This window comes from Melospiza melodia, chromosome 3 (assembly GCF_035770615.1).
Source record: "Melospiza melodia melodia isolate bMelMel2 chromosome 3, bMelMel2.pri, whole genome shotgun sequence".
Lineage (NCBI taxonomy): Eukaryota > Metazoa > Chordata > Aves > Passeriformes > Passerellidae > Melospiza > Melospiza melodia.
Window position 1 is genome coordinate 103,000,069 of NC_086196.1, and position 27,873 is coordinate 103,027,941.

At 42.4% G+C, this 27,873-nt stretch overlaps 1 protein-coding gene across 1 annotated transcript; it reads right to left on the reverse strand.

Moving 5' to 3' along the window:
• Positions 1–208: 208 nt before the first annotated feature.
• Positions 209–27,873, reverse strand: MRPS5 (mitochondrial ribosomal protein S5). The gene is made up of 11 exons (XM_063152381.1): positions 27,805–27,873; positions 26,385–26,522; positions 16,220–16,345; positions 15,685–15,918; positions 13,230–13,264; positions 5,984–6,074; positions 5,025–5,071; positions 4,290–4,347; positions 3,388–3,450; positions 2,149–2,285; positions 209–777 (listed from the first exon to the last, which is right to left on the reverse strand). The coding sequence occupies exons 1-11, from the start codon at positions 27,866–27,868 to the stop codon at positions 553–555; spliced, it is 1,218 nt and encodes a 405-aa protein (XP_063008451.1). The 5' UTR covers positions 27,869–27,873; the 3' UTR covers positions 209–552.

Below are 27,873 nucleotides of genomic sequence, written 5' to 3' on the forward strand. Positions count from 1 at the left end.
CCCATAGTAACAAAAGAGGTGGCCCAAGCATCTTTTGGCATTTGGGGAAATGCCATGACAGGCACTCACAGACTGGGAGGCACAGAACTGAGCTCCTGAGCCTGGGCAGTGGGACAAGGCTGCACATGAGCCCCCACTGCTGCTGCTTGCTGCAGCATCTCCCACACACCAGCACGTAGCAACAACAACAAAATAAAGGACCCAAACAAAACCCACTCTGATGATTCTTTATTGCTTTCACAATCTTGAATTTTCAACAGTTTCCCAAGAGCTTGTGAAAGAAACATGGACAAACCATCCTCTGGAATGGAGTAAATGCATGCTTGAAGCCCAAGGCTCATTCTCTGACTGCTTCCATCTGAACATTCCCACCTGGACAGGCTCAGGGGAATTGTGGGAAAGCAAACAGTGCTCCTGGATGGCAGCAGTGACACGGACAGCGCGAGACAGCTCCTGCTGCCCCTCCCAGGAAGTCAAACCCAGCCAGCCTTGTCTTGAGCCAGGCTTTGCCAGCTGCTGTGAGCTGGAGACACCACGGCGGGACCGAAGCCGTCAGCACGCCGCCCGTCTGACCCTGGCCCAGGGGGATTTCAGCATTCCCTGCGCTTCCTTCACCTCCCTCCACTCCAGCTTTGTGTTGGGAACCTCATCCTCAGGCTCGGGCTCCTCCCGGACAGGCCCCTGGGGCAGGGCCACCACGATGGGCAGGGGGCCCTGCTCCTCCCGGAACTCCACCACGTAGAGGCTCTTCTGGTCTGCCAGCTGCTGGTGAGTCTCCTGGCAGCAGGGAAAGGACAACCAAAACCAGGATGAAAACTAGGACGGCTTTACTTCAGGCCAAAACCTACACCTGATGTGGGGCAGGGCAAAAAGGCTCCAAAAAGTCATTTCCCAATAAACAGTTTAAGCACTGTGGAAATGAAATGACTTGTCAGGCTTATCTTACAGGGCAGCAATTCAGATAGCCAGACCTCAGGTACACTGGTCAGCCCGACAGTGTCATCCCAGAGGAACTTGCTTCTGGAAAGACATACCCTGCTCATAAACATGCCTGTTGGCAGGAACATCTTTGTGTCTTTATGTGGATATAAATTTTGCTTTGGTAACAGAAAAGTGCCTGTTACTGCCCAGACAGTACATAAAAGTACATTCATAAAGATATGAATGTAACATTATTTTCAATTACACCTGTCCCTTGCCTACAAGGTGTTTTGATCACACTCAGATTTTACAGAGTAAATGTTTACAGGTGACAGAAAAGTTTTCCTTCTCAGGGCAGTGAAGAAAACATAACAAATGCATAACTCCAAAAGCAATAATTTATACAGCAGGCCTTTCTTCTGTTTGTTCTGTGGAAGGTTCTCAGATACAATAATTAAAAGTACAATGCCAGACTTCCCCCAGTGTGACTGCCCTGAGGCATTGCTAAGCTGGGAGATCTGTGACCCGCTCACCTCCTGAGGCTGAACTGATGACATTGGCCAGGACAGGGTGACAGATCTGACAGCTACAGCTCTCAGGGCTGTATTTGGGAATGGAAGCAGCTAAACCTTGGCAGCCACCAAAACTGCAAACAAGGGAGATAACCAGGAATTTCCAGAGGGCTGACTCATCCTGAGGCTGCTGTTCAGAGGAAGTAGGATATAATGCTGCATGTTGGAGCTTTTCCATCAATTCCAGGCAGCTGGCTCAGACAGAGACATCTCCATTGTGAGCACTCAGAGGTGGAGGGAACACCACCACCTCCCTGGCTGAATTCAGAGATCTCAATTACAGCAGCAATAGAAGCAGCTGGGGCTTCAGACCTTGCTCAATGAGAACTTGGAGCACAAACAAGCAGCAGTAACCAAACCTGGCCCACAACTTCCTCTGCCCAGGATTTTTCAGTAGTCACCAAAACCCCACCAAATGAAAGCCCAGGAATTCAGATGTCCCCTGCAGACACCTGGCTGTGGAACAGGCAGAGTTACATACAGCTCTTCCTGACTGGACAACTCCATAAAACTGCTGAGGAATGACCTCCTTTGCTGATTTTGTTCATAAAATCACCTCATTTTAAGCCTGGAATATAAACTGTTTGCCCATAAACTGTTACAACATCCATCCCCTCCTGTCCCCATACCCAAAGGGCACTGGGAGTGCACCCACCTGTAGGCTCAAGCCCCTAAAGAGAGCTCTGGTGATGTTAATCAAGTTTTTGGATCCAGTGACCTTGGCATACATGTCTTTAATGCCAATTAGCCTGCAGAGGGTGATAATGGCTCGGTGGCAGTGCAGGCCATACCCTGGGGGAAAAACATAAATGAGCATTGTGTGATTATTTAAAAATACACAATTTAGTCAGAAGAGAGCACAGAGATGTCTTCTTTGTTGTTTTTGTTACCCAGCATGGTAGAACACATTAGATGTTGAAAATAGCTCCAGGGGCTGTGCAGAGGCATCACTTCCCTTTTCCTGGCCCAGCAACTGGAATCAGTTATACTTTGTCACAATTTTAGTGGCACAGAGTGAAGGAGAGACAAACATATTTCAAAATCCACAAACACAGAGGTTTGTGTGTGACCTGCATCCCTCTCATCACAGAGATGGAGATTTTATCAGCTCCAATGCATAACTGTACTACACTGCCATTAATTGCAAATGGTTTCTTACACTTGCCAGGTTTTAATGGAGGAGATATTTTTTGAAGAGTCTACTTTTGTTCTAGAGAGGTTTGTTTCACATGGCTTAGCCTTAAAAACTGCAGGACAGTCTTGCTGCTGCTGCTGAGTAAAGGACACACAAAAAAAGAAATACATCCTGGGGACCAAATGGCTGGAAAGCTGCAGAAAAGGTGTAGAATGTTTTATTCTAGTGAGGTTATCTGATTGGAGACCTTGCCAATTAGGAAATTAAGGGAAAAAGAGGAAACCAGAAACAAAATATACAGAGACACAGATCTGAAAGAAACCCAAGGAGACAAGGAAAAGAAAAAAACACCCCCCTAACTGATGAGCTCTCATGAAACTTCAGGTGCCACTTCCAGGAAGATCAAATTGACTTCACAACCACCAAGGCTGTAAAGGAAGGGAGACCTGGAGTGGGAGGGGTGTGAGAACTCAGAGCTCTGTACAAACCCACCAGTGGCCGGAGCAGGACCAGGCTCCACACCCAGGTAATTTAGGACTGAAGGAATTACATTTAGGAAGAGTGACAGAGCTCCCACCAGTGTCAAAGGGACAAACCCCAATTCTCAAGAGCAAAGCCATGTCAGCAGCAGTAGGTATTTCTAAAGAAAAATGACAAATGATTTTCAACATTTAAAACATGGTAGACTAGACACAAATTTATAAAATAAATACCAGTCACTAATTATGAAAAATTCAAAATTTAAAGTTCTTTAATTACCTTTGTTTTGCTTCTTCATGCGGATTTTTGTGCTTTTAAATTTCACAGAAATGTCGTGGTAAACTGGAGGGGGGAAAAGGCATTACAGATAAATTCTGTACAGATACATTACAGATAAATTCTTTCTTCTAGGAAAGCTTTAGTTAGTGCCTTTCTTTTTCTGAACTGGGAAGCTGGTTTTACTCTCCCCTGACTTCTTTAAAGAGGATGATTAGTCTAGGTAAATTTCTGGAATAGATTATGAATGCTGAGATACCTGTGAATACTATGTTACTATTGAAAAACAGGGAGGTGTGCCTCCAGTGAGCCTCATTTAGTTTTGACCTGAGCTCACATGACACAGTTTGACTCATATTTTTTTAATAATCTAGTTTTTAACCTAAGATTTCCCCACAGGCATCAGCATTCTTGGATTTCCATGCAGAATACTAACAAAAAACTACCAGGAAACATCAGGCTGACCCTCCACCCCAGTTCTCCCTGGCTGTTGGGTCAGCACACATGGACTGAGTCACAGGGAGTCATCTCTGACACAGCAGGGGGAAAAGCACAGGAGTTCACTGTAAAGAAAAATGCTCTTAACTCAAACTGTGCCAGAAAAGATCTCATCTTGCTATTAAGAGCCTGAAACAGTATGCATGAGGTATCCAAATTCTAAGCACAGAACCATGGACTTGTTTGAGTTGGAAGGAACTTTTTAAAGGTTGAAATTGTTGAATTGTTTGGTTGAAAGAAACCTCCACAATGAGCAGGGAAACCTGCAACTAGACCAGGCTGCCAAGAATTATAATACAATGCATCAGACCAGAAAAACTTGATTTAACATTTTTTATGCTTTGCAAGTAGTTGCAACCAGTTCTTGCTGGCATATTCAGTGCTTGGATTGAAAGAATAATACTTACTTGTGTGGTTCTGATACAGCTCTATAAAGTGTAAGGAGCTTATTGCTTTATTCTTTGCCTAGGGAACAAAAGCAGAAAACATTTTTCCCCTTGAATTCTTCTGCTAAGCATTTGCAATGTACCATTATTCAGTTAATTAGATATAAAAAAAGAAAGAGAAAAACAACTTAGGAAAACAGATTTGCCACATCTAAACTCTGTGGAAATGAAGATGTTTGGTCTGGAGAAGAGGAGGCTCAGGGGAGACCTTACTGCTCCCTACAGACTCCTGAAAGGAGACCCAAGTGAGGTGGGGGTTGCTGTCTTTTCCCAAGTAGCAAGGGAGGGGATGAGAGGAAATTGCCTCAAGTTGTGCCAGTGGAGGTTTAGATGGGAAAAGTTTCTCCCCTGCAAGGGTTACAAGCACTGGAGCAGGCTGCCAGTGGAGTGGCTCAGTCACCATCCCTGGAGGTGTTTGGAAGATGTGCAGACAGGGCACTGAGGCTGCTGGTGGACTTGGCAGTGTTAGATCAACAGCTGGACTGCCTGATCTTAAGGGCTTTTCTAACCTAAACCATTCTATGATTATCCTAAATCATTCTGTGATTATCTGTATCAAGACAGGCAAAGCAAACACATGGATTTACTTCTTTGCAAAGACTACAAATCATAACTGATTATTAGGGAAAAAAACCGTAAGTGTAGGTATGAATTATTTGTAATTGTCACCAAGTAAAAACAATTCAATCAACATACTTTCCTTAAAGCATTTGTCCTGTCACCTGCCTTCCCTAAGGCAAAACCTGCAAGACAGAAAGAGGCATTTTATTGCTGAGAAACAGATGATGCAGATGCTCTTCAGAAAGAAAACTGGAAAAAAACCAAAGAACTTCACAGCCATGTTTAGCATTTAAATTTCCACTCCATTGCACAGACCAAAAAAAACCCAAAAGAAACCAAAAAACCCAAAGAACTTCACAGCCACGTTTAGCATTTAAATTTCTGCTCCACTGTACAGACCATACTCAAAAAGTTTTTCAGAAAAAATCACAGAGACAAACAGTTTAGGAGTTATGAACACCTAACAACTGGATGCCAACTGCTTCTTGTCAAAGGAAAAAAACCCCAAGGCTTAAGCTATTTTTGTGTTTTTGACCAAACTTTGTTTCAAACAATTGAGTAGTGATGACTGCTTCAGACAAAATAAAAAGTCTACTCTGTTTAAAAATAAAGAAGGGAATGAAGAAAAAAAGCCTGGGACAACTTCAGTTCCATCATTTAGGACATCTGGATTACAGTAATAACACATTCCATGAAGAAGAGGCAGGAAGATTTTTTTCAGAGTAACACATCTTTCAGCAAGAGAACCACACCTTCCTCTCTTTACAAGATTTCCTCCACTCCCAAGTGCAAGCAACATTCAGCTGGAGGAACACACGAGGGCTTGAATCTTTCACAGAAGCAAAGTTCAGCAAAACTCTGGCTGACCATGAACAGAGCTGTCTTATTACAGCTGCCACAAAACATTCCATCATCAGATGTTACCTTGTTCATACAATAAATACAATAAATAAATACATACATACATACATACTTACATACATACATACATACACACAATAAATACATACATACATACATACAATACATACATACATACAATACATACAATAAATACATACATAAATACATACATACAATAAATACATACATACCTGCAGCCCCTTTACCATTCCCAACAGCCACTAAGGCACGGACTGATTTTTTTCTGCCTTCCTTTGCCTTCATACAAAACACATTTCTCACCTGAAGAAAACAAAAAACCACAAAGCTTCCTGTTATTGCACATAGTCCAAATGGGTTGGGTTTTGTTAGTTTTTATTTTTTTTTTTTTTTAAGAGAATCAAGTTTGCCAAAAAAAAGGTACTGGAGGTCTGTAGTGTACACTTAAAATATCTATACTGTCTTTGTCAGTAGGTAGCATCTGCAGTGGGACACTGGCTTCAGGCATTAAATACATAAAGGTTGTTAAAAATCCACATTTAGAGAAAAAGTTACCTCATGAAAGTTACCTTTAATGCAAGCAACCCCTCTGCTGTGTTCAGCTGCACAACAGATAATGCCCTCATGCTGCCAGCTTTATGTGTGATTTCAAGCATGATGAAAAAGCATGGGAAACAAATGGAAGGTCATGCTAATATTGAAAAAGTGACATCAATATTGAAGTGCCCTGCCCTCATATTTTAATCTAATTTAGAAGCACTCTCAGGAATTGCTCAAGGTCTGTTGTTGCTCTACACGAATTAAAATTTAGGACTGAAATCTACTTGCATGCTGCAGAAGGCAGTCTCAATACAGAGATGACAGCTGCTGAAAAGGAGATTCCATTTAGGAGAGGGGAAGAAGAAGGAAATAGCCTGAAGCTGTGTCAGAGGAGCTTTAGTTTGGATATCAGGGAAAAGCTTTTCACCCACAGGGTGCTTGGGCCCTGCAACAGGCTCCCCAGGGCAGTGCTCACAGCACCAAGCCTGGCAGAGTTCAAGAAGCATTTGGACAACAATCTCAGGCACATGCTGTGACCCTTGGGTTGTTCTGTGCAAGGCCAGGAGCTGGACTGGATGGTCCTGATGGGACCCTTCCAAGTCAGAATATTCCATGATTCCATCAGCAAGTCACTGCTTTACAGCCCCCCCTTATATGGTTCAATACATCTCAAAGTGGACAAGAGACAGATGTACAGGTGGGAGGGAGAGCACGTTCTGGGAAAAGGGAGGACAACCTGACCTAGAGAATGCAGAATGTGGCAAAAGGTCACTAAAATGATGAGATAAGGGGAAGAGACTGGTTACTTGTCAGCCCAAACCAGCTTTGGTCTGCTGGGGCTTAGAAATACTTCAGAGTTTGTCCTTTGGTGAACCTGGCTCGTTTGGATGTGCAAACCACAGCTCTGAGGCTGAGGCTGCCTGCCTGTGAGTGGGGACCCCTAACACCAACCAGGAATTCAGAATGTGCTGTACCCTTAATTCCAGGTGAGAGACAGCCAAGCAAGGAGCAGCTTAGCCAAGCAGTGGTGTAGATTCATGATGCAGAACTGCAAATAATCAAACTGTACAAATATGTTTGTATTTCTGGGTTTCAGTGTGCTAGCTTTACCCACAGCACCTCTGTTGGAGCAGAACTATAAATAAATCAGATAGCTCCACTGTGTGTGCACTGACTTCTTGCACACTGCGTGAGAGAACCCAATTTTGGGACAACAATCTGAGATCCTGTGTCCATCTGTTCTTGCTCCCCTGCTTTTGTTTATATATTGAACTAAATGTTTATTTAAATACAGACACACAGTTTATATGCTGTATGTAAGACATGAATAATATACCAAGTATCAAAAGATAAACATAGCACATATAAAAATCCTTTTCCCTACATGTAATTCATCAGTAAGCTACTCGGCTTATAGTGTTATGCATCTGAAAGTAGATTATTAGAAAATACTTGGTCATGATTTAAACATTTTTACTAAAATTCACCATAGGAAATCCAAACAAAAAAAAGACCAACAACCCAAAACCAACAACCCCTCCCAAAATTTCAGTGTCTTCACTAGGTACAGATTATGGTTAGGGTTTCAAAAATTTCACCTTGCTTTCATTAAAATAAAGATGGTGTTTAATTCAAGGTGCCCACACATTTTAGAGAGCACTTTGAAGAAATATCAGCCTTGCCAATTGCTTATTCCAAGCTATTTTTCTTTCTTCAAACTCACTGCTGACAAGAACAAGCTAAAAAATCACACCCCATAAGATGAAAGTGCCTGTGTAAATGGGCTATTTAGAGAAAATGCAAAATAATAATGGAAGAAAAGAGAGTGAAGCAGCATCATCTCCCCAGGAGCATCAAGAGAATACTATTTTTGCTTTGCACACACTTTTATCTTCTGCTGCCAATCTCAGTAGGTATCTGTACAAAAATAGAATCAGCACATCAAAAATAAAGGATGTAGAAATCTCCTCATGGATTATTCCTCTCCCTTTCCAGAATGTGGCAATAAAGACACATGCAAGGAGCTTCTGTGCCACTCTTCAACCAGCACAGCCTCTGGAAAGTGACTGAAACCCAGGCACAACCATCCCTAAGATCAGACTGCCACTCAAGTTAGACTGAAAGCCAAGGTTTAAACTTTGAGAGCAGATGCAGCACATGCTCAACCTAAATCCCAGTGTACCTCAAATTATCAGTCTCCTTGTATCCAGCACCCAGTGGTGAAATGCTGCAAACCCAGCTTTCTTTCTAGAACTGAGGGAAGAGCAGCACCTCAAAACCAAAATGAAACCACCTCAAATATCTGTCCAGAGGTGAAATAACAATGTGGAAGCAAGTTACACTCAAAGAAAGGCTGCTACACATTATTATGCTTTCAGCTGTTGCACTTGGTTTAAAAAAGGGTCAAAATCCAACACTTCCTGTGAGGTTTTGTTTCTGTAAAAGCCAAATGAATGACTGGCCAACTTTATTGCCCTTGGGAATCCCTCCTTTCTAGAAATCCTATTTTAGCCAAGATTTCTAGGAACCTGCCACCTCCAGGCCACACTCCTGACCCTGCCACTGTTTTGTGCTGCTATGCAGAGAAATGTCTGCACAGGCTGATCCCCTCAGGGGACAGCAGCCTCTGCTCCCAGCAGCTCTCCAAGGTACAAGGGGAAATGAGATCAACTGAGAGCAGGGTGCAGTGCTGAGAGAAAAGCACTTCCATGCCAATGAGCCCAGACAGGGTCAGGGGCACAGCTAAAAGGTTTGGGAATCCAGTTACCTAAAATAATTGAGCAATCAACTTGTCAACAAAAGCCAAAGCCACGGTAGCTACATCATGTGCCCATCAGCACTCTGTGCACCAAGGGTGGAGCAGACTGGTACCACAATGGCAGAACCCCTCCCAGCTGCAGTGTTTGCACTGAAATGGTTCTTAACCTTCACCCTCAGAGCAGGAGATGCTCTCCCCATCCCAGCACCCTTACAGAAAGATGGGGATGCAATCCCACACTGAGCTCTGCAAGCCAGCACAACAGCAATAACAACACTCACACAAAGACAAGCAGCACTAATAACCTTGTCCTGCTCCTCTCTCTCTCCTCTCTGTGTGGCCTCATAGTACAGCTCCCAGCTGAGTACAGATCCTTTGGACTGAGCCCCCAGTAATGCACCCTCAAAGACACTCTGCAGCTGAAATGGCTTCATTTCCTTTTCAAAGGATGGGCCATAATTATGCCCAATTAAAAGTCACTCAAAAGCTTCTGGGTGTTCCAAATGTCAGTTATTCCTTCCATACAGCCTGACAGGTAAGAGATAAAAATCATTCAACAGAACCAGTTGAGGGTAGCATTCATAAACTCTACTTTTAGGGCAGGCCAAAATCTTTTGAGTACTCCCAGAGTATCAGAAAGAGTGCACAGCTCTGACCTCTCATGTTTTCCTGTCACAGGTAGCTCCAGGTGCTATGTTAAAAACTGTCTGAAATTTTCATTGCCAGTCTAAAGACACTGCCAGCATCATCTAGGGAACAGAAAACTTCCCTGTATTCTAAAAGCAAAATTTAGAGCCTACAAATACCCCAAAAGTACTTCTGAGGCAACTTCTCATTAGAAGTAAATTATGACTCAAAGAGTATCCTTTATACCATATAATTTTTTAGTCAAGGCTGTCAAACAATGGATCTCAGACACTGTAATTCATGCAGCATTTCTTTCTCACAAGCCTTTTATTTGCACTCTTTGCAAAAACAGCTTCCAATGACTTATAAAAGAGAAACAAAGGGGTTTAGCCTGTGCATTAAAGAACATTCTTTTTGTCACAAGTAACAAGTCTACCAAGCTGAGTCAAGAAGAGGCCTGATGCAGGCAGGGAGGGACCTTCCTCATGTCAGAGTGACAGCAACAAGGCAAACAAGGCGTCCAGGAAGGAACAGGAGCCATCATGCAGCCACTGCCACCCAGAGCTCTCTGTCCCCTGCAGCCACCATCCCTTCATGCTGTGTTTCTGGCAGCTCCTCAGAGCCCCATAACTGATGGCAGTGGCACGGATGACATTTCCAGGCTGTGTGACATCAATGACAAAGGTGCCTCCCAGTGCCACACCTGCACTGCAGCAGAGGAGGAAGGAGGAACACTCTGACTCTTGGTTTGGCAATTGTTTTCCTCACAGCTATCAGTTATGAACAAGGAACTTTCCAGTTAGAAACCTGACTGAGTGAAGAACTAGTGAATTCCTGTGCTAGATGAGTCAGTACAAAGGGGATTGAGTGGTTGGTTGTTTTCCTGCCTAGCAAGCTCATGAAGTGAACTTTAATTTACAGGTTATATTGCTCTGCAAATCTGAGTGATCCAAATGGACTGGGACAAGAACACCTAATGCTGCTTTGCATTCTGTAGTTCAACACTCAAACACGAATCTCTGTTTTTGTTGGTTTATTTAAAAATGCTAGTACCATACCTGAACCATCTGGCTCAAAACCAGACCTATTCTGACACTGGAAAGGTTGCACTGACCCTGCTAAAATGGAGCTGTGCTTGCACAAAATTCTTCAAGTTACCTTCATCAGAAACAGGCAATGGAAACAAAAAACCATGAACAAACCAGCAAGTGATCACCAAGATCACAGTTTCCACAACTGGTAGGAGGCAATTTCAGTGTTGGACAAAACCCTTTTGAGATCTGTCTTTTGCAAAGGGCTTTATTTATAACTTTATCTTCTCCTTTAGAAAGTTCCCCTTAATGAGAGACTCAGAGAGCCACCAACCTCATGCTCTGTGCCTTCAGGCCCTACTGAGCTCAAGGTCTCACTTTCTAGTTTTAATTGCACTATAAGGCAATTACTATTAAAACACAGGATGTCATGTAGGCTACTTTTTTCTTCTGTGTTACCATGCTCATTTTGGAGAAAAATAAAAGAAAAATTCATCTGAGGGTTGATGACACATGAAATGAAGCCTTAAAGTGAAAATAATAATGGCACATGTCAGCTGCACCTGTAGATTTTAATTACCACTGTGATTATATTATGTTAGAACACCAGTTAACCATTACCATCAGTTCTATTTAAAGAGATTGTTCTTATCTCTAATATATGAGTAGAACTGGAAATGTTGCCTTAGGCTGGTAGGGAAAGTAAGAAAAGTTAACCCAAGTTCTCTATGACAACTTTAGTTCTAGTTGACATGAAAATCCGAGCTTGTCTCTATTTTTCAGTCAGGAGAAATCAAATTACAGTTTTTCTGTTTCTACATTATAAGAAAACACTTTAATAAGCAATTTCTCTCTTTGTTTAGCAAAACAGCACAGCCTTTTCAGTAGCATAATCACAAGAAAAAGGGCCTATTATACCTTTGTTCATAAGGCAGTCCTTTAAAAATGGCTCTGAGTTTCTTGCTGTGAAGCACAACTTCCCAGCAAACATTATTTTAATCTCCTGTACTGTTGTGAAGGCAAATATAATGGAAAACACATCCAGAAATAGCAGCATGTCTCTCACCTATTTAAACCAGGAATGCTAAAATGATCTATTTATTTCAAATCTTGTACTTGTTATCAGAAAATTGTAAGACTCAATTATCTTGAGCTCACTGCTGATTTTGAACAGAGAATTTTTGCTGCTGTTATCTTTCTGCAAAAACATTCCACTTTCTCAGATTGTCACAACTGTGGCAATCTCATGTAACAACAGAGCCCCAGCCTGCTTTCAAAAGCTCTTTTATTACTCAAATATAATAAAGCATTGAGACAGATTCCTGCAGCACATGGAACCACTGCAGAGCAACTCAGCTCTGCTGTGTGTAAATAATTCTGCCAGTACAGCAGGGCAAAATCCCCTGCTCTGGCACCCAAAGTGAGAGCCAGCTGTGACAGCAGCATCCAACATCCTCTGCTCTGCCATGGGCCCCTTCAGGCAGCAGAAGGCACTGCCAGCTCAGGGCTTGGCAACAAAAATCACTTCTTTTAGAAACAATTCCTGTGCAATTCCATTTTTACAAATGGCCTTCAAACACAGACTCAGCTAAAGGCCAAATGCTCCAAATGGTTTTTGCTGTATCAGTCAAAGCCCATGGTGTGGTCCAGTCCCCTCCAAAAACCCACTGAGATATGAAAATGGGTTAACAGGTCACAGATTTTGTCTCCCCATCCCTTCTGAGAGATTACCTAACTTGTTTTTAAAAAGCTACAATGACAGACATTCCATATACTCCCAATTCATTCCAGCACTCAAATTCCCATTTGCAAGTAATTCTTTATGTCTAAATTTACCTTGCTTTTTATTTATATCCATTGCTTTTTATCCTTTGCTTTTTATCCTTACAGCAGACATCTAAAACAGTTTACATCTTTCCCCTCTACAGGATTAAGAAAAAACAAAAACAAAAACAGAAACCAACTCATGATTTTTAACTACCCAGACTGAGATTTCAATACAGCATCACTGGTTTTTTCCACATCTCAGGAGGTACCAAACCCCACCGCCACAAGCAAAGATTTGGATTTATCCAGAAAACACTCAAGTCACTGGATAGAATTCCAACTGATGGACATCTCAGCAAAATGCAGAAAGATAATCAAGGGCAAGGAAACCCATTTGCACATTTACCAGAACAGGAGAGAAGCCTCAGATGCTTTTCTGGAGTACAGCTGTCAGGTAGCTCAGCTTCTGACTTGCCTGGTTATTCTTTTAACTTTCAGACAAGGAGCTGTTGTGAATCAGGCTATTTTGTTAAGAAAATGTTTCTCTTAGCCCTTCTCTCTCAAATGAAGAGCCAAGGTAACTCACTTTCTCATAGGTTGTGCAGCTGAAACAGAAAACCAGACTAATTCCTACTGCTACCATTCTGACTTAACAAAGACTTGTTAAATAATTCCAAGGTCAATATAAAGTAGTGATAATTCTTCAAAGTCCCTGGAAAGATTTGCAATGCTTACCTCAATGACTCTTGTTTCAAAATCTTCATAAGTTTCTGTAGGGAGAAAAACAGAGTGTTACATTTCCTTGTGTTCCTTTTCTATCAGTACACCCTCCTGTAGGTGGTACAAATTAAGAAGGACACAACTTTTATGGAGCTGTAATTTATAAAGCAGTCTCAGCAAGAAGTAGAAAAGGTAAGATAATTTGAACCAGCAGTGTAAACTGCCTTCTTCCCTAAATAACTGCTCTGAAACTGCAAATAAACCTCAAATTTCATATATACAGAGCAAAAGCTGTAAATCATTAACATCACCAGATGGATCACTTCCATTATGACTAAAGTATTATCCAAAAATTTTTCAGAATATTCTGAAGCTTTTAGCATATAATTAACAGGGATTCAAAGAGATTTGGGGTTTGGATTAGATGACCTGATAAAAGCCTCTTCCAACTCAACCTTTTCTTTGATCCTATGGAAATGCAAGCACTTCTGTATCCTCACTTTTGTGAAATTCCAGAAAGGGGAAGGGGAGCATGAAAAAAACCAATATATGACTACTTCAAATAACCATAGTCCTTACAAACTCTTGCTTTTCCAACTCACCCCATAAACAAGAGTATTTCAGTATAACACAGGAAACCTTTACTTGGTGTTGTTACAGTGAGATTTTGGAGGAAAGCTTAAAAGGCTGTAATGGTGGAGAACTGGGGCCTCAGTCCTTGACCAAACATTGGTTTATTATTTACACAAAACCTCCAAGATGTTTATAAACATGATCATCTTGGCACAGTTTAGAGATCTGTCAGTTTAGAGATCTGTCAGGCTGCATAAAGCAGATTTCTAGCTGACAGTAAGGATATGAATCCCAGCAGGCACCCTCTGATCCCTCTGAAGCTCTTCAGGTGCTAAAGAAACACTGCAAATCTGGGAGAAAAGCAATTTGATTTCTGAGCAGAAAACACTGTTCCATCTGCACTCCTAGCTGGCACAAAAGTGCCACCAGGGAATCCAGTCATGGCACAGCCTCAGGCCAAAAGGATTCTTTGGGTTTGGCAGTTTCAGGTCTGCTCTTCCTATCACCTTGACATTGCTTTGCACACAGGGATTGTCCCAATTCCCCTGCAGAATCATTAATCCTCTGAATAGAAAGAAACTGAAAGAACTGTGGGGGCCTGAAGATCCCCAACATTTTTAGCAGACTAAAAGGAAATGAGTGCATGCTAACCAGAACCTGCTTTTTCTCAAACTCATCTATAATACAGGCTGACAGCTTCATTCCCCTATTTTGATTGCAGTGCCCTCTCCTCTTTTTGGCAGAACTTGATCTGACTGGAACAGGCTCCCCACTGCCAACTTTAATGCAAGCAATCCATATCAGTAGTACCAGCCAAAAGCAAAATCAAGGCAAACACCAGAAGGTAAAGCTGACAAATGCATAAACACTGTTTACAACAGCTGTCACTTCTTTTAGTGGGATAAACTCAACAGTCTTGTGTTGAGAGTATGGAACTAAAACCATGGCACTTCCTTGACCTGCTCCATGTTCCACCACTGACTTATGGGGAATTTGGAGCAATTAATCTCTCAGATCTCCTATTTTTACATTGACAGATTCAGTGACAGCTGGCCAAGTCCACTGCCCCATCACTGCCTTCCACAGAATATTTGCTTTTAGGGTAACAAAATGAAATGCAACAGTGCTAGAAAATACCACCTCTCTTTCTTAGCTCCTCTTACTATAAAAGTGCACAGAAAGATGTCAGTAAGCAGTTTCACAATAAAAACTCAGCCCAACAGGAACTGACAAGTCTTTTTCATGTTTAATTAGTTGAAAAAGATTAGGTTTCTAAATGTTAAAGCTACGATAGAATCTCTAGTAGTCTGAATAACAGCACTGTAAAAAAGTCACCTCTCTGCTGTACATATGAAAGCTCTAGCTTCACTATATTGAACTACTTAGGAAATAAAAAATAACTTTTATAGTTATTATGGTAGTTATTTATTGCAGCTTCTTCTTAAAGCTACATTCAAACTACATAATCTTTAACCCTATTTCATTATTTGAACTAGAATTTCAACAAGATTGATTTATCCCACAGGATCCTTTAAGAAACTATAAAAAAAACATGACTATACTTCATACTCAAGACAATTGATGGTGGACACAGAACATTTCCATCCTTCAAGACTCCTGGAGCAGTCTGACAGAACAGAGCGCTCTGTAATACCACATAAAATCATTGTCTGTAATGGAACAGAACAGTCTAACAGCTGCAGGAGATAAAGCAGTGAAATTTTAACAGATTTCACTGTGTGAGCTGTACCTGCTCTTTGATTTAGCTTGCTTGTGTGTGGGCCTGGAACAAAGTACAAAACCAATTTTCATTCACTGAAAAAGTCTGGATCTCACTTTCTCCAAGCCTCCCCTCAGAAAGGCGAAGGGAGAGGCAGAAGATAATTGGTTTTCTTACCTCCATTAGGACCAGGGTCAGGAGGATCCAGAATGACACCTCCCCAGCACTTTCCACTCCATCCTCCCTCTCTCTTAATTTTTATTTTCTTTTTCTTCTCAAATGTATCTCTCTGCTGAATGATTTCAGACTGAATTCTCTCTCGTTCTTCTTTTTTTCGTTGGGAAACTTCCTGCACTTTCCCAGTTTGCAGCACAGGAGCATTAAGACCAGGCCAGAGGAAACCAGAACGTCCTTAGAAATAACAGAGAAAAATTATGCTTTGCTCCAAGTGAGAATTGCAACTCTGCACTCAGGAAAAATGCAGCAAAATGGAAAATTCTGACATATTTCAAATGCATTCTATGATGCAGAATTTGTAACAGGAAAAGCAAATCTAACATTAAATAATCATATCAAGACTTTTTTGTTTAAAGACAAAAATATCTCAAGCAGTTCTGGCATCACAGGAAGGAAATTTGTCCACTTATGAAATCAAGAAACACTGCACACAAAAACATCAAGATGTGTTTTCAGCTTTGTATTTATGATCTACCTTCACCAATCTCCTGGCCTCTATTGAGATTCTTCCTTAGCTTTTTCTTCTTCTTCTTTCCTCTTCCTTTCTTTACTCCCACGCCAGTCTCTGCCAAAGCTCCTTTCCATAGCTGATCAGCTGTCACTGAAATGAAAAACAAAACTTCCTTAAGTTATATTCAAGTACAGCTTACTTGAAACTGAAGCAGAACAAAAAAAAAACCCCAAACTTGAAACCTGCCTGATCTTTGCTTTGCTGGAATTTAAACTGTAGCATTACTGCCTTGCCAAGAAAGTGATTTCCTACTCTGTGCATATGTATTTGGTGCAGAGATGTGTCTCTACTCGTGATTACTGCACTGAGAGAGGCCCACAGCCAAGGGCATGTTTTTTACAAGGTTTTTAAAGAGTGATTTAAGGACAAATAACCAGTATGGTATTCATTTCCAGGTCATGAAAAGAAAATCATTCATTAGTAACTCAGAGCAGCAATACCTTGCAGTACTTATCCAAGGACATTGATCAGTGACAGTCAACTTAAACCACCCCTACAAATATCCAAGGGCTACCCTGCTTTAAAATGCACAAAACACAAAAAATTAGGCAAAACATAAACCTACTGCTTTTCACAATTCTGAAAATATAATGTCCCCCTTATTGCCTGTGTGAGTGGAAAGGAATGTGAGGAGAAAGGAATACAAAACACTTCAACAGCATCACCACAGAGCTCTGGCTCTGTCAGGCCTCCTCAGGCAATGGCTGTGGCCAGGACCATGCACTGCCTTGGGGCTTCACCCAGCACAGCAGAGCAAGACTTAGGAAACAAATTCAGTGGTTACCTGCAAACTCCCACTCATCCAGCTGATGGCAATACAGGATACCACAGCACCTTAGACAAAAAAAAAATAACCAAAAAAATCCAAAAGAAAAAACTATACCAAAAAGAAACGGATTATGTGAAAAGACACCATAGATAGTATTTCTCAGAATCTCAGGATGGGTCAGGCTGGCAGGGACCACTGTGGGTCATCTGCTCCAACCTCCCTGCTCCAGCAGGGCCATCCCAGAGCACAGGGCACAGGATGGTGGCCAGGTGGTTCTTGGCTATCCCCAGCGAGGGAGACTCCACAGCCTCTGGGCAATCTGTCCCAGTGCTCGGGCACTGCACAGGGAAGCTCTTCCTCATGTTCAGGTGGAACTTCCTGAGCCTCAGTTCCTGCCCCATTGTCCCAGTGCCTCTGGACAGAGCCTGGTCCATGCTCTGGCCCCTCCCTGCAGGCACTGGCAGACATGGATGAGGTTCCTCTCAGTGTCTCCTCTCCAGCTGAGCAGGCCCAGCTCCCCCAGCCTCTCCTCAGAGCTGAGGGGCTCCAGTCCCTTCCCCATCTCTGTCCCCTCTGCTGGACCCTCTCCAGGAGCTCCAGGTCTCTCTTGTCCTGAGGATGCCAGAACTGGAGCCAGCACTCCAGACTGGCCTCCCCAGGGCTGAGCAGAGGGGCAGGATCACCTCCCTGCCCTGCTGGCACTGCAGCTCCTGGTGCAGCCCAGGGTCCCCTTGGCCTCTTGTCCCCAGGGCAGGGCTGGCCCATGGACAGCTCCTTGTCCAGCAGCACCCCCAGGTCCCTCTGTGCAGAGCTGCTGCCCAGCAGGGCACCCCAGCCTGTGCTGGTGCCTGGGGCTGTTCCTGCCCAGCTGCAGGACCCTGCCCTTGCCCTGTTCAGTTCCAGGAGGTTCTTCCCTGCCCATCTCTCCAGCCAGAATGCAGCAGCATCACCAAGGTTCTGTCTGCAGACCAATGCTATTGTGTGCTTGACCCAGGGGCAGTGTAAATCTTGTCTTCTCTGATTACAAACTGATTTTGTTTATTTAAAGAAGACAAAAAAACTCAGTAAAAACTTTTAACCAGGGGAATTAAAATAACAATAGAATCGCTACCACTTTCCACTAGCAATTAATTATTTTCAGAACAATGTGCTTGAGAGATCCTGCCCCACAGACTGGAAAATGCTTTGGAACTGGGCAAGCTCTGCCATGCTGACAACACAGTGAGGGACAGAAACAATCCAGGATGACCAGAGGTGCCACTGAGTGCCCAGGTTCATTTTTGTACTAAGTTTGTGGAAGGTATCAAGGTGGCACTTCCAAGAGTTTGACACACACCTATTCCCTCAAATATCTTTTTCCAAGTAGAAAACATAAGTGATTCCTTTTTGAGAATCCTGAATCCAGCAATCCAAGCTCAGCACACAAGGAAGGACACACAACTCTGCAAGTCCAGGGAGCTACAAAACAATATTACTTCAAGACAGCCAAGAGCAGAGTGGCCTCCAAACTCACCACATACCCAAAAAACATGGGTTATGAACAGCTCAACAAGGCAAAACATGTAACAGGGATTTTGGCTCTACTGCAGACAAGTGCAAATATGTGTATTACAGACCAGCACAAATGCCCATGGATAACAGCAAAGTTTATTCCACTTCTCATATGCTATGAGGCAAGAATTGAAAAGCCTCCTGGGTAGGCTTTAGTCCCTGTAAAAAAGATGGTTTTGTCTGAAATTACATGCTCTTTTCTAGACATTCAAGTAAACCCCAATGGCCAGAGGTTTGGAAGTTAAAAAAAATCCCACAAACAGCAGCTGCATCAAATGGCTTAAAACCAGTGCTGAACTGTCAGCCACTAAAAACCTTCCAGCTGATTACAACACACCAATGCAGGTAGCTGTGAGCTAAGTGTGTGTTTGGGAAACAAAACCAACAAAAAACCCCACCAAAACCAACAACAACTTACATAAAAATGCATTACCTCCCTAGTACATTTTTTTTTTTTTTGGAGAAAAAAAAGCAAAGTAGGTAGGTAATGTGTTTTTCAGTAAATTATGCTAAGTTAACTACAGGGCTGTTCCATTAGGTGGAAGGCAGATCATCAATCCTGTTAAGCTTCTTAGCTGATTCAAAAAACACTGTGTAACTAGCAATTCTTTTTAAAAAATTATAATCCTGCTAGCCTATGGAATCATAATAAAGGTACTCACATTTTTCTTTGCAAGGATATTTTTAGGCTGGAACAGTCTCTCAATCTGCAGTTTGGGTGACCCTATAAAGGATCAAATACTGACAAAAAAGGCTGCAGAGGGGCAGCAACAAGAGAAAAGAGCAGCTCTGGAGCTGGTAATATATGCCAAAAAAATCCTGCTCTTTGAGCTGCACTCCAAATATACATACAATCAGATCACTTTAATTCCAATAGAGGGAAGTAGCAAAGGTCACAGAGTCAGGACATTGTGTTGCACCAGAGGAGAACATTCAATGCCAGCACATCCATGAAGAACAGGTCAGGCTGAGTCAAGCTCTGGCCTCAAGCACTGCACAAATCCTGACAAAATTAGAACCAGATGAAAACATTACATTTGGGCCCAAAGTGCAGCTCATCTCATCAGTCTACAGTAATACCATCATGTGTTTGGAAAGCAGCTGCATTTAATGAAACACATCAGAAGCCTGCAGGCTGCTGAGTTCTTTATAGGATGGAGGTATCACGCTGATTTTAAGACAAAGTGACAAGAATGGGATGTGAAAGGGATAGGCTGTCATCAGGAGCACTGCAGTGCTGGGGACATTGCTTATGACAGACAGACAACACACCACTAGAGAAAATAAAAATCTGTGTGTAAGGAAAGGTCAGTCTGACTTGGCAGCAAAGCACCAAGGTGATTAGTGAGCACACTCACAGGCAGGAGGAGTGGGTGCTTTGGAGGAAGTAACTGCAGGCAGAAAGGAGCACCAGTGCACTGCTTTCACACTTGTGGAGATGCTCTGGAATTAACACTACAGCAGACACGCAGTGTCTTTGAGATTCATGGGCTTATTTTATTTTGCATTTGTGAAATAGGATGTTGCATGCATTCCTCAGGAGCTAAAATAAAACCAGTCATAAAAGCCACTGCACATTTTTAGTCAGTTACCCAAAAGCACAGAGCTACTGAGTGGGGGGGAAAAAGTGTCATCTTTAGGATTTTATTTTATAGACTAGAAAAAGATCCACTACTGAACTGAGCTGAAAGCATGCTTCATGCAAGCTGATCACTAACAACAGTAAGTCTGTGTGACATCACTCCCTTCTGCTTAATCTACACAAAAGGTATTTGTAATATTCTAGAAAGGATTTGGGTTTTTGTCTTTTTATATTATCCCTGAATAGCTGGAATGAGACAGGTAATTATCAGATTAATATTTGGCCACACCTCAGTACACCAAAAGTATTGAAAGCCCCATCAGAACCCAGTATCCTAGATACTCATTAACTGAGATTAAAATCAGATTTCTTTGTCTCCTGGAAGATGAGTTCACAGCTTGCTGAGCATACAAAGAAAGACAAAGAGCAGTAAGCTGGAAAACTGAAGGGAATAAAAGGAGAAGAAAGAATCACTTTTGTAAAACAGCTAAGTAGGCTCACTTCTTTCCAATACAAGTAATCTTTCCCTAAGGTTTTTGATGACAAATAGCTTGTGGCAGCACAGCAGCAGAGATAGAAAGACATCAATATTGGCATAATAAAAAGAGTAAATAACTGTTATAATAATCATACTTCTACTTACAGTAAACAGTGCCTCAGTGCACTGCTGTCCACTAACACCATTACATTTGTGCAGCTGTACTACCTAAGGAACACAGTAAGGTCTTTTCAATCACATTCTCTTCCAAGTTTCAGCCTGGAATATACACTTTTATTAACAGATGAAATCTGAGAAAACACCAATTTCCACCATCTCCAAACAAAAACAGGATTTAGAAAAAAATGCTTCATGCATATGAAATATGAATGAGCAGAGAATGTGCTGCTACATATTCAACTACCAATTTAAGGATAAATTACAGTCCACATACAGCTGCTTAATGACCACAGTGAGACATTTCTTCTTGGATGCAGACCTTTAACTTCATTAATTTACTCCTTTTACTTAATCCAGAAGTTTAACACACTTATCTGGAACCTGGAGACCCACACACTTCCTGGTTTGAAGGACTTCAACCTTGGTCTCCCATTTTCTGCAGGAATGTACATCTCTCTGTTGTTTCACAAACACCATTCCATAAGATAACTTTCTGCTTTCAGCTCCCTTTCCATGTGTGCTTCAAAGATTCCTAGGAGAGAGGCTGGCACAGAACAGGCCACATCAACTACTCTAACCAGGATTTGGCAAAAACCTGCAATTTAAGTAGCTAAGGTGAGGAAAAGGAGTGATCCTAAATCTAAGCTTATGATGTCATATTCTCTCTCCAGCACCTTACAAAATGTGCCTGACAACAATATCCTTAACTACAAAGCATTTAGGGTAAAGGTGCTAGGAAAAAACACACACAGAGCAGCTGTCTTAAGAGCAAAACCTACAACCTACGACTGAAATAATTTAGATGTCATTTCCAATTGAATGTATTAACATTCAACTTCAAGCTCAATTCTTATGAGTGGCTGCAATCATTCTCACAATTACATTAAAACCCACTTCCAAAACAACAGCAGTGAACCATCCAAAACAAAGATGGAGTTTGACTTTATCCACCTTAATCATCTTCAGCTGAACTCATACACTGCTCAAAACCTGTCAACTCAGTTCACACCATCTGTTATTCCTGAGGAGTTATGTTTCTAATGTGTTTTCCTCTTAGCTTTAAACATGGAAGTCTTTCATTCCAAGACCTACTCAGGCTTTGTAAAGTTACTTATGGAAAATGCTTAACTGCTCTAGATTGAATCCTCTCCTCCATGATTCAAAAGGGAATATTCTGCAGATGAAAATACAAAGAGATTTATTAATGAGAGAAAAATGGAACAATGGCATTCTAATACCAGAGGGATCACTTTTAACATGTGAGATTCTACAGCAGACTCATGAACATCAGTGTGCCCATCCCAAATGAGAACTGCTGCTGCCACTTGACCTCTGCAATGCCACTGTCTGCCATCACATGACATCAGTTTCCTGATCTCCTGTCTAACCCTGGCCCATGAGCAGAAAACCATGGATCTATAAGATCAATAGAAAATGAGACAGAGTGCCAGATTATTCTTCTTAAGTCACCACACTCAAAACATTGTTTTCTTCAAAGAAAGACCCTTTCTCAAAAGAGACCTCTCGGATTTTAAAAATGGCAGTGTGTGATGCATATCTGAAACTGAGCTCTGCTGGAAGAGAATGAGAAGACAAAAATCTCCCCCTCCCTGGTGAGGCCATTAAAAACCAGGGCTGCTTAAGCAAAATACATTCTCCTCTTTGCCATTCTGCCCCCAGCCCCTGCAGATGGCATCTTCTGAGGGTATCAAAAGGTCTGAGGGTATCAGAGGGTTCTGAGGGTACCATCTGTGAGCTCTCCAGGGCTTTCCACAAACCTGGGCAGCCCTGAGGACTCTGAAGTGTTCAGTCTGGACAGCCCTGCTGAGTCCCACAGCTGCAGCATCATCCAGCTGCCAGAATCTGGGCACTGGAAATGTCTCACCAGGACAAGGGCTACAGCAACACCACCAAAATCAACATGAGGCCATCCAAGGGATCACTACCATGGGACAGATATAAAAATGGTTTTAGATAAAAGTTAACAGGTTAAAAATAAGAACTGCACATACCTGGTATGCTTCCACTGAAAACTTAAGCTCAGTTCTACTTCTCATTGCTAGAGGGATTTCCACAAGAGTGAAACAGGGAAAAAACCCTCATCTACCACCAAACTTTCTCTGTTTGATTTTGTTAATACAAGTCTGAAGCTCTTGGGGATACCTATTTATTCACAGTAATTTAATAACATTGCTAAAAAATTAAAAAGCTCCAATTATGTGGATTGCATGAAAATTTTGTTTAGGTGGGCCTGCAAATTTGTTGACACATAAAGACATCTATAGTCTAATTATTTTTTTTCCCCAAGACAGAATGGGAAAGTTTTGGGCACTTCCCTCAAAATCCAGACACAAAACTTGCATCCTGATAGTACAACAAAACCTGGAAAACATTCCAAAAGATGCATTCACAGTGCTGCACTGTCATAGGAAATAACCCCACTTAACTGCAAGCCCTGAGCACACTTCCACAGTGCACTCAGATTAGAATTCCACATTTTCTAAAACTGGCAATTTGTCACAATGTCAGCAGAAGCTGCAGACCTGGGATTGTCAGGTTGATTGTCAGTCTCAATTCAAACCCTGAATAAATCCAGCTACAATTCCAGTGTCTAAGAAATTGTATTTTTTTTTCTTTATAACATTTCATGAAAAACCAAGGACCTTAAATGTGGCTAGTATATGTTGCTGTAAATGCTACTATCTTTTGAAGGTTGCTTTGATATTAAAGTTTTCATTTTTTATTTTTAGTAACTATCGTGTCTCAGTGTCACCAGATGGATAAGGAGAAGAGAAATTTCAGTGAGGTTTCTGCAAACTAAACACCTTTGGCTTGGTTCAGTTCCTCAAAACAAAATGAAAATCAGGTTAAATGTCTTTGAAAAGTAATATCATAAAACTATCAAAATGAATACTGTAAAAAAAACCCAAATCAAATCAAAACCCAATAGAATTGTGCCTCTCCTGGTACAATTAACTATAAGGCATTCAGTCCCCTTTCTTTTGACTAAAAGCAATTAACTATTTTTCAACATACAGACAACTCTCTTGTAAAAGGAAAAAAAAAATTTAAAAGCAGTTCTATATATGTAACTCTTTACATCCTTAATGCTGAAACATCAAAACTCTTCTTATGGTACCACTGATAATGACAAGTGCAGCTCTGCAATTATTTATCTGGAATGCTCCCACTTCAAGAAAAATTCTTTGTAAATTGAAAAAGTAAGTATTTTTAAATTCTGATCATGGAGTAAGACGTGGCTGTCAAATTGAATAATTTATCCCAAGGAAAATTCACATAAGACTATAAAAACATGGTACAAAATGTCATTCAGGAGCAGCCTCAAGGAGCAGTGGAAGGTGTAAGAAAGGTCACAGAAGTGCCTTTGGAACAAGATGCTCTTTAAGGCCCTTCCTACCCAAACCATTTTGTGATGCCATGACTGGCTCCCAAGGGTAACTAATGGAATCACCTGTGAGTTAGACAGTCTAATTTTTATATAGTCCCAGTATCAAATAAAAGCTCTTTATCTCACATGCACTTGGATACATAACAGATGATGAGAAAATCATGCCTGGGGTCAAAGATAATTCCTAAGGCTGGGAGGCAGCCAAAACAGTAAATGAAAACTGAACTGCTTTCCATGGTCAAGAGGCTGGAAAGGGGAAAGAATAAGCCTGGATTAAGAAGATAATTTTACATTATTTCATTAAAAACTCACTGAAATATGTCACAGGTCAGGAATAAATCCCTGTGCATGTTTTTGTGTCAGATTTGAAGGAGAAAGCTACCTGGGTAAGTATCAGAGACAAATGCCTAGGGTAATTGCAGTTCCTCCTATTTAAATGAATTCCTTCTCTTTAAACCAGTCAAACCATTAAAAATAAGAGGTATGTTGAAGGTGCAGATGACCCTACCAACAAGAGCCTGGTGATATTGCCCAAGGAATGATGGAAGATCATTAAGCATTCACTAAGGAGAGAGAAAAATCCAGTCACCCTTCCCAGGCACAAAGCTCTGTCATTTGGCTGACATTTCACTTGACAGCTACTCCACATAAAATGGTCACATCTGCATTTTAAATGGTGCCACTTCTGAAGCAACTGCACTGCTAAGGATTTGAGTGATTTCTACTGTTTGTATCCACTTCATTTGCATTGTGAAGATTTTGCTTTTTACTTCTGTAAGACAAAGTGTTCTTAGAATAATTGTACTTTGAAATACAAAACCCTGAGTCTTCTGAATCTCATGGCTACTGTCTCTGCTTCATACATAAAGGAGGTACACTTTCATTTTTCCACGTAATTACACCTCATTAAATAAACCAATAGTTTTAGGTAGTTTGCCTAAATAGATCAAATTTTACTAAACAACACGGATGCCATCACAGCAAATATTTCTAATTCAGTCATTTAACCAGACATCTGGAAAAGCTCCTGGTAAAACAGAGCTCATCCAGAGCTTGTGAGTATGAATACAAGGCTAATTAAGGAAATAATCTAACCTACAAATCCTAATCACGCTGCAATCACTTGTGGTGCTACATGTTTAATTTAAGATAAACAAAATAACAACAGAGGGTGGCTTCTTACATATTCTCATCTTGCTCTGCTTGTCTGAACGAGTTCTCCCTGCAGGTGGCATCCTTAGAAAGCCTTTTCCATGCAGAGCCTGCAGCTCTCACTGCAGCCTTTCCCAAGCCTTTGGAGACCTCTCCACCCTCAATTACTTGGAACCAGTCAATGGTCAAAATTTACAGGATAAGATGAGCAGCAAGCCCAGCCTGGCTGGTTAACCCCTACTCTTGAGCAGTTGTAAAGAAAGCAAATGCAGTATTCTGCACCCAGGTGTTGAGAATGGGAAGAGACCACCAAGAGAGGCTGATTCTGCAGAGCTCTTAAATTCTATGGATCAGAAACAATCAAATTTTGACTCTCTGATTGCTGCAGTTATCTCTGCCAGAGATTGTGTCCTTGCCATTTCTTCTCTCCCCACGTGGGACAGGAATAGGGAGCACAAAGCAGGTGGAAAAGGCCCCCAGGTACCTCAGCTCACAGCCCTGAGTGTGGATTTAAACAGCCTGCACTCCTCAGCTATGGCAAGCATGGGGGAAATTCCTTTAGGGCTGAGGAAAACACAGCACCAGAGCAGAAAATCTGCAGGGTTGTTACCAACAGGTTTTGTGTAACTCCCTCTTGCATTGCAGGAATTTCACCTTTGAGGCAGCACAGCTTGAACAGCAGGGCTTGCCCGTGGCTCAGAAATAATTTAGGAGATAAACATACAATTTAAACTCCGAATAAAAAACAGAGGGGAAGCTGCTCCCTCCTCCCAGCCAATGACACACATTAGATGGAGTCACTGTGACACAAAGCAAGCCCTTGTTTGCTGCTAAAAGATGATAAACTGATTTTGTGCATACACTTCTGTCAACACCTGCAGCTGCCACTGTAATCTCAGGAAACACAAAAAGTCAGCATACACAGATTTTCATGTCTCTCCAAAGCAGAGTTTTCTTTCCCTCTCCTGATTGTTCCAGTTAATAATTTTTATGCACCTCAGGACTTACAGGTATTGAAGAAGCTGCTTTTCCTGCACTGCTCCAGTGTCCCAGTCCAGGGGGCAGAGAGGGAGCACCGTGTCTGGAGAGCCCATGCCAGGCTGGAGTAGGAGCTGCAGCTCCCTGCCACTGGCACAGGAGCAAACCCTGGGGACAGAGACACACAGGGGTTTATAGACATTATAAAGCACGTTATAGCACATTTCCTTCCTTAAAGCTGTGGTTTCTGCAAATACAGGCATGGGAAGGGAAGCCAGGGATTTTCAAAGGGAATCAGACTTGAACCTTTTGTCTTGAAGTGCAAAGCAGAATGTGGGAGGGAAAACACTGCAACAGAAAATGTCACAAAGTAGGCACTCTATCTGGCTGATAGAGTGATTTTAATAAATTAATAAGAATTAGTTGCAGCCTTTTATTTTTCCTGGCTAACCTGCAAGAAATGCTTGGGGTTTTTTAAGGATATTCTTGTGACTAGACTGTGGAAATGTTTCTCTTCACTAAGGAAAAACCACCAGCCTGTTTTCGAGCCCTTCTTAATGTTCAGGCTCTAATATCACAGTTTGGCACCATTTCATTACAGATTGCCCTGAGGATGAAAAGAGACCTGAAATTCATTAACTGCTGAGGTTTGGCTGAAGAAAAGAAAGGCCAGAAAGTTTCCAGAGGACTGTGGAAAACAAAGATGCTTGTTCCCATCCTTCTAAGTATACTTTAAAAAATAATACATTTTAGTTTCAGAAAGTGACTGAAGAGGATCCATGTGCCCATGGATGGGGGTGTGCCCATGGATGGGGGTGTGCCCATGGATGGGGGGGTGCCCATGGATGGGGGTGTGTACCCATGGATGCCTGGCTGTGCCCATGGATGCCCAGATGTGCCCATGGATGTGTGGCTGTGCCCATGGATGTTTGGCTGTGCCCATGGATGCCCAGATGTGCCCATGGATGCCCGGCTGTGCCCATGGATGTTTGGCTGTGCCCATGGATGCCCAGATGTGCCCATGGATGCCCAGATGTGCCCATGGATGCCCAGATGTGCCCATGGATGTCTGTGTGTGCCCATGGATGCGTGGCTGTGCCCATGGATGTTTGGCTGTGCCCATGAATATCTGTGTGTGCCCATGGATGCGTGGCTGTGCCCATGGATGTTTGGCTGTGCCCATGGATATCTGTGTGTGCCCATGGATGTTTGGCTGTGCCCATGGATGCCTGGCTGTGCCCATGGATGTTTGGCTGTGCCCATGGATGTTTGGCTGTGCCCATGGATGCCTGGCTGTGCCCATGGATGTTTGGCTGTGCCCATGGACAGATGTCCGTGTGTGCCCCCTGATCGCGCTCCCCTCGCCCTGCGGGATCCCCCCGCCTCCCTGCGGTGCCGGTGCCCGCTGCCCTCCCCGCGGAGGCTGCCCCGGCTCCCGCTGCCCCATCACCTCTCCAGGCCGCCCGGAGCGCGCCGCGGGCACAGGCCCGCCCGGCCGCCACCACCGCCGCCATGCCGG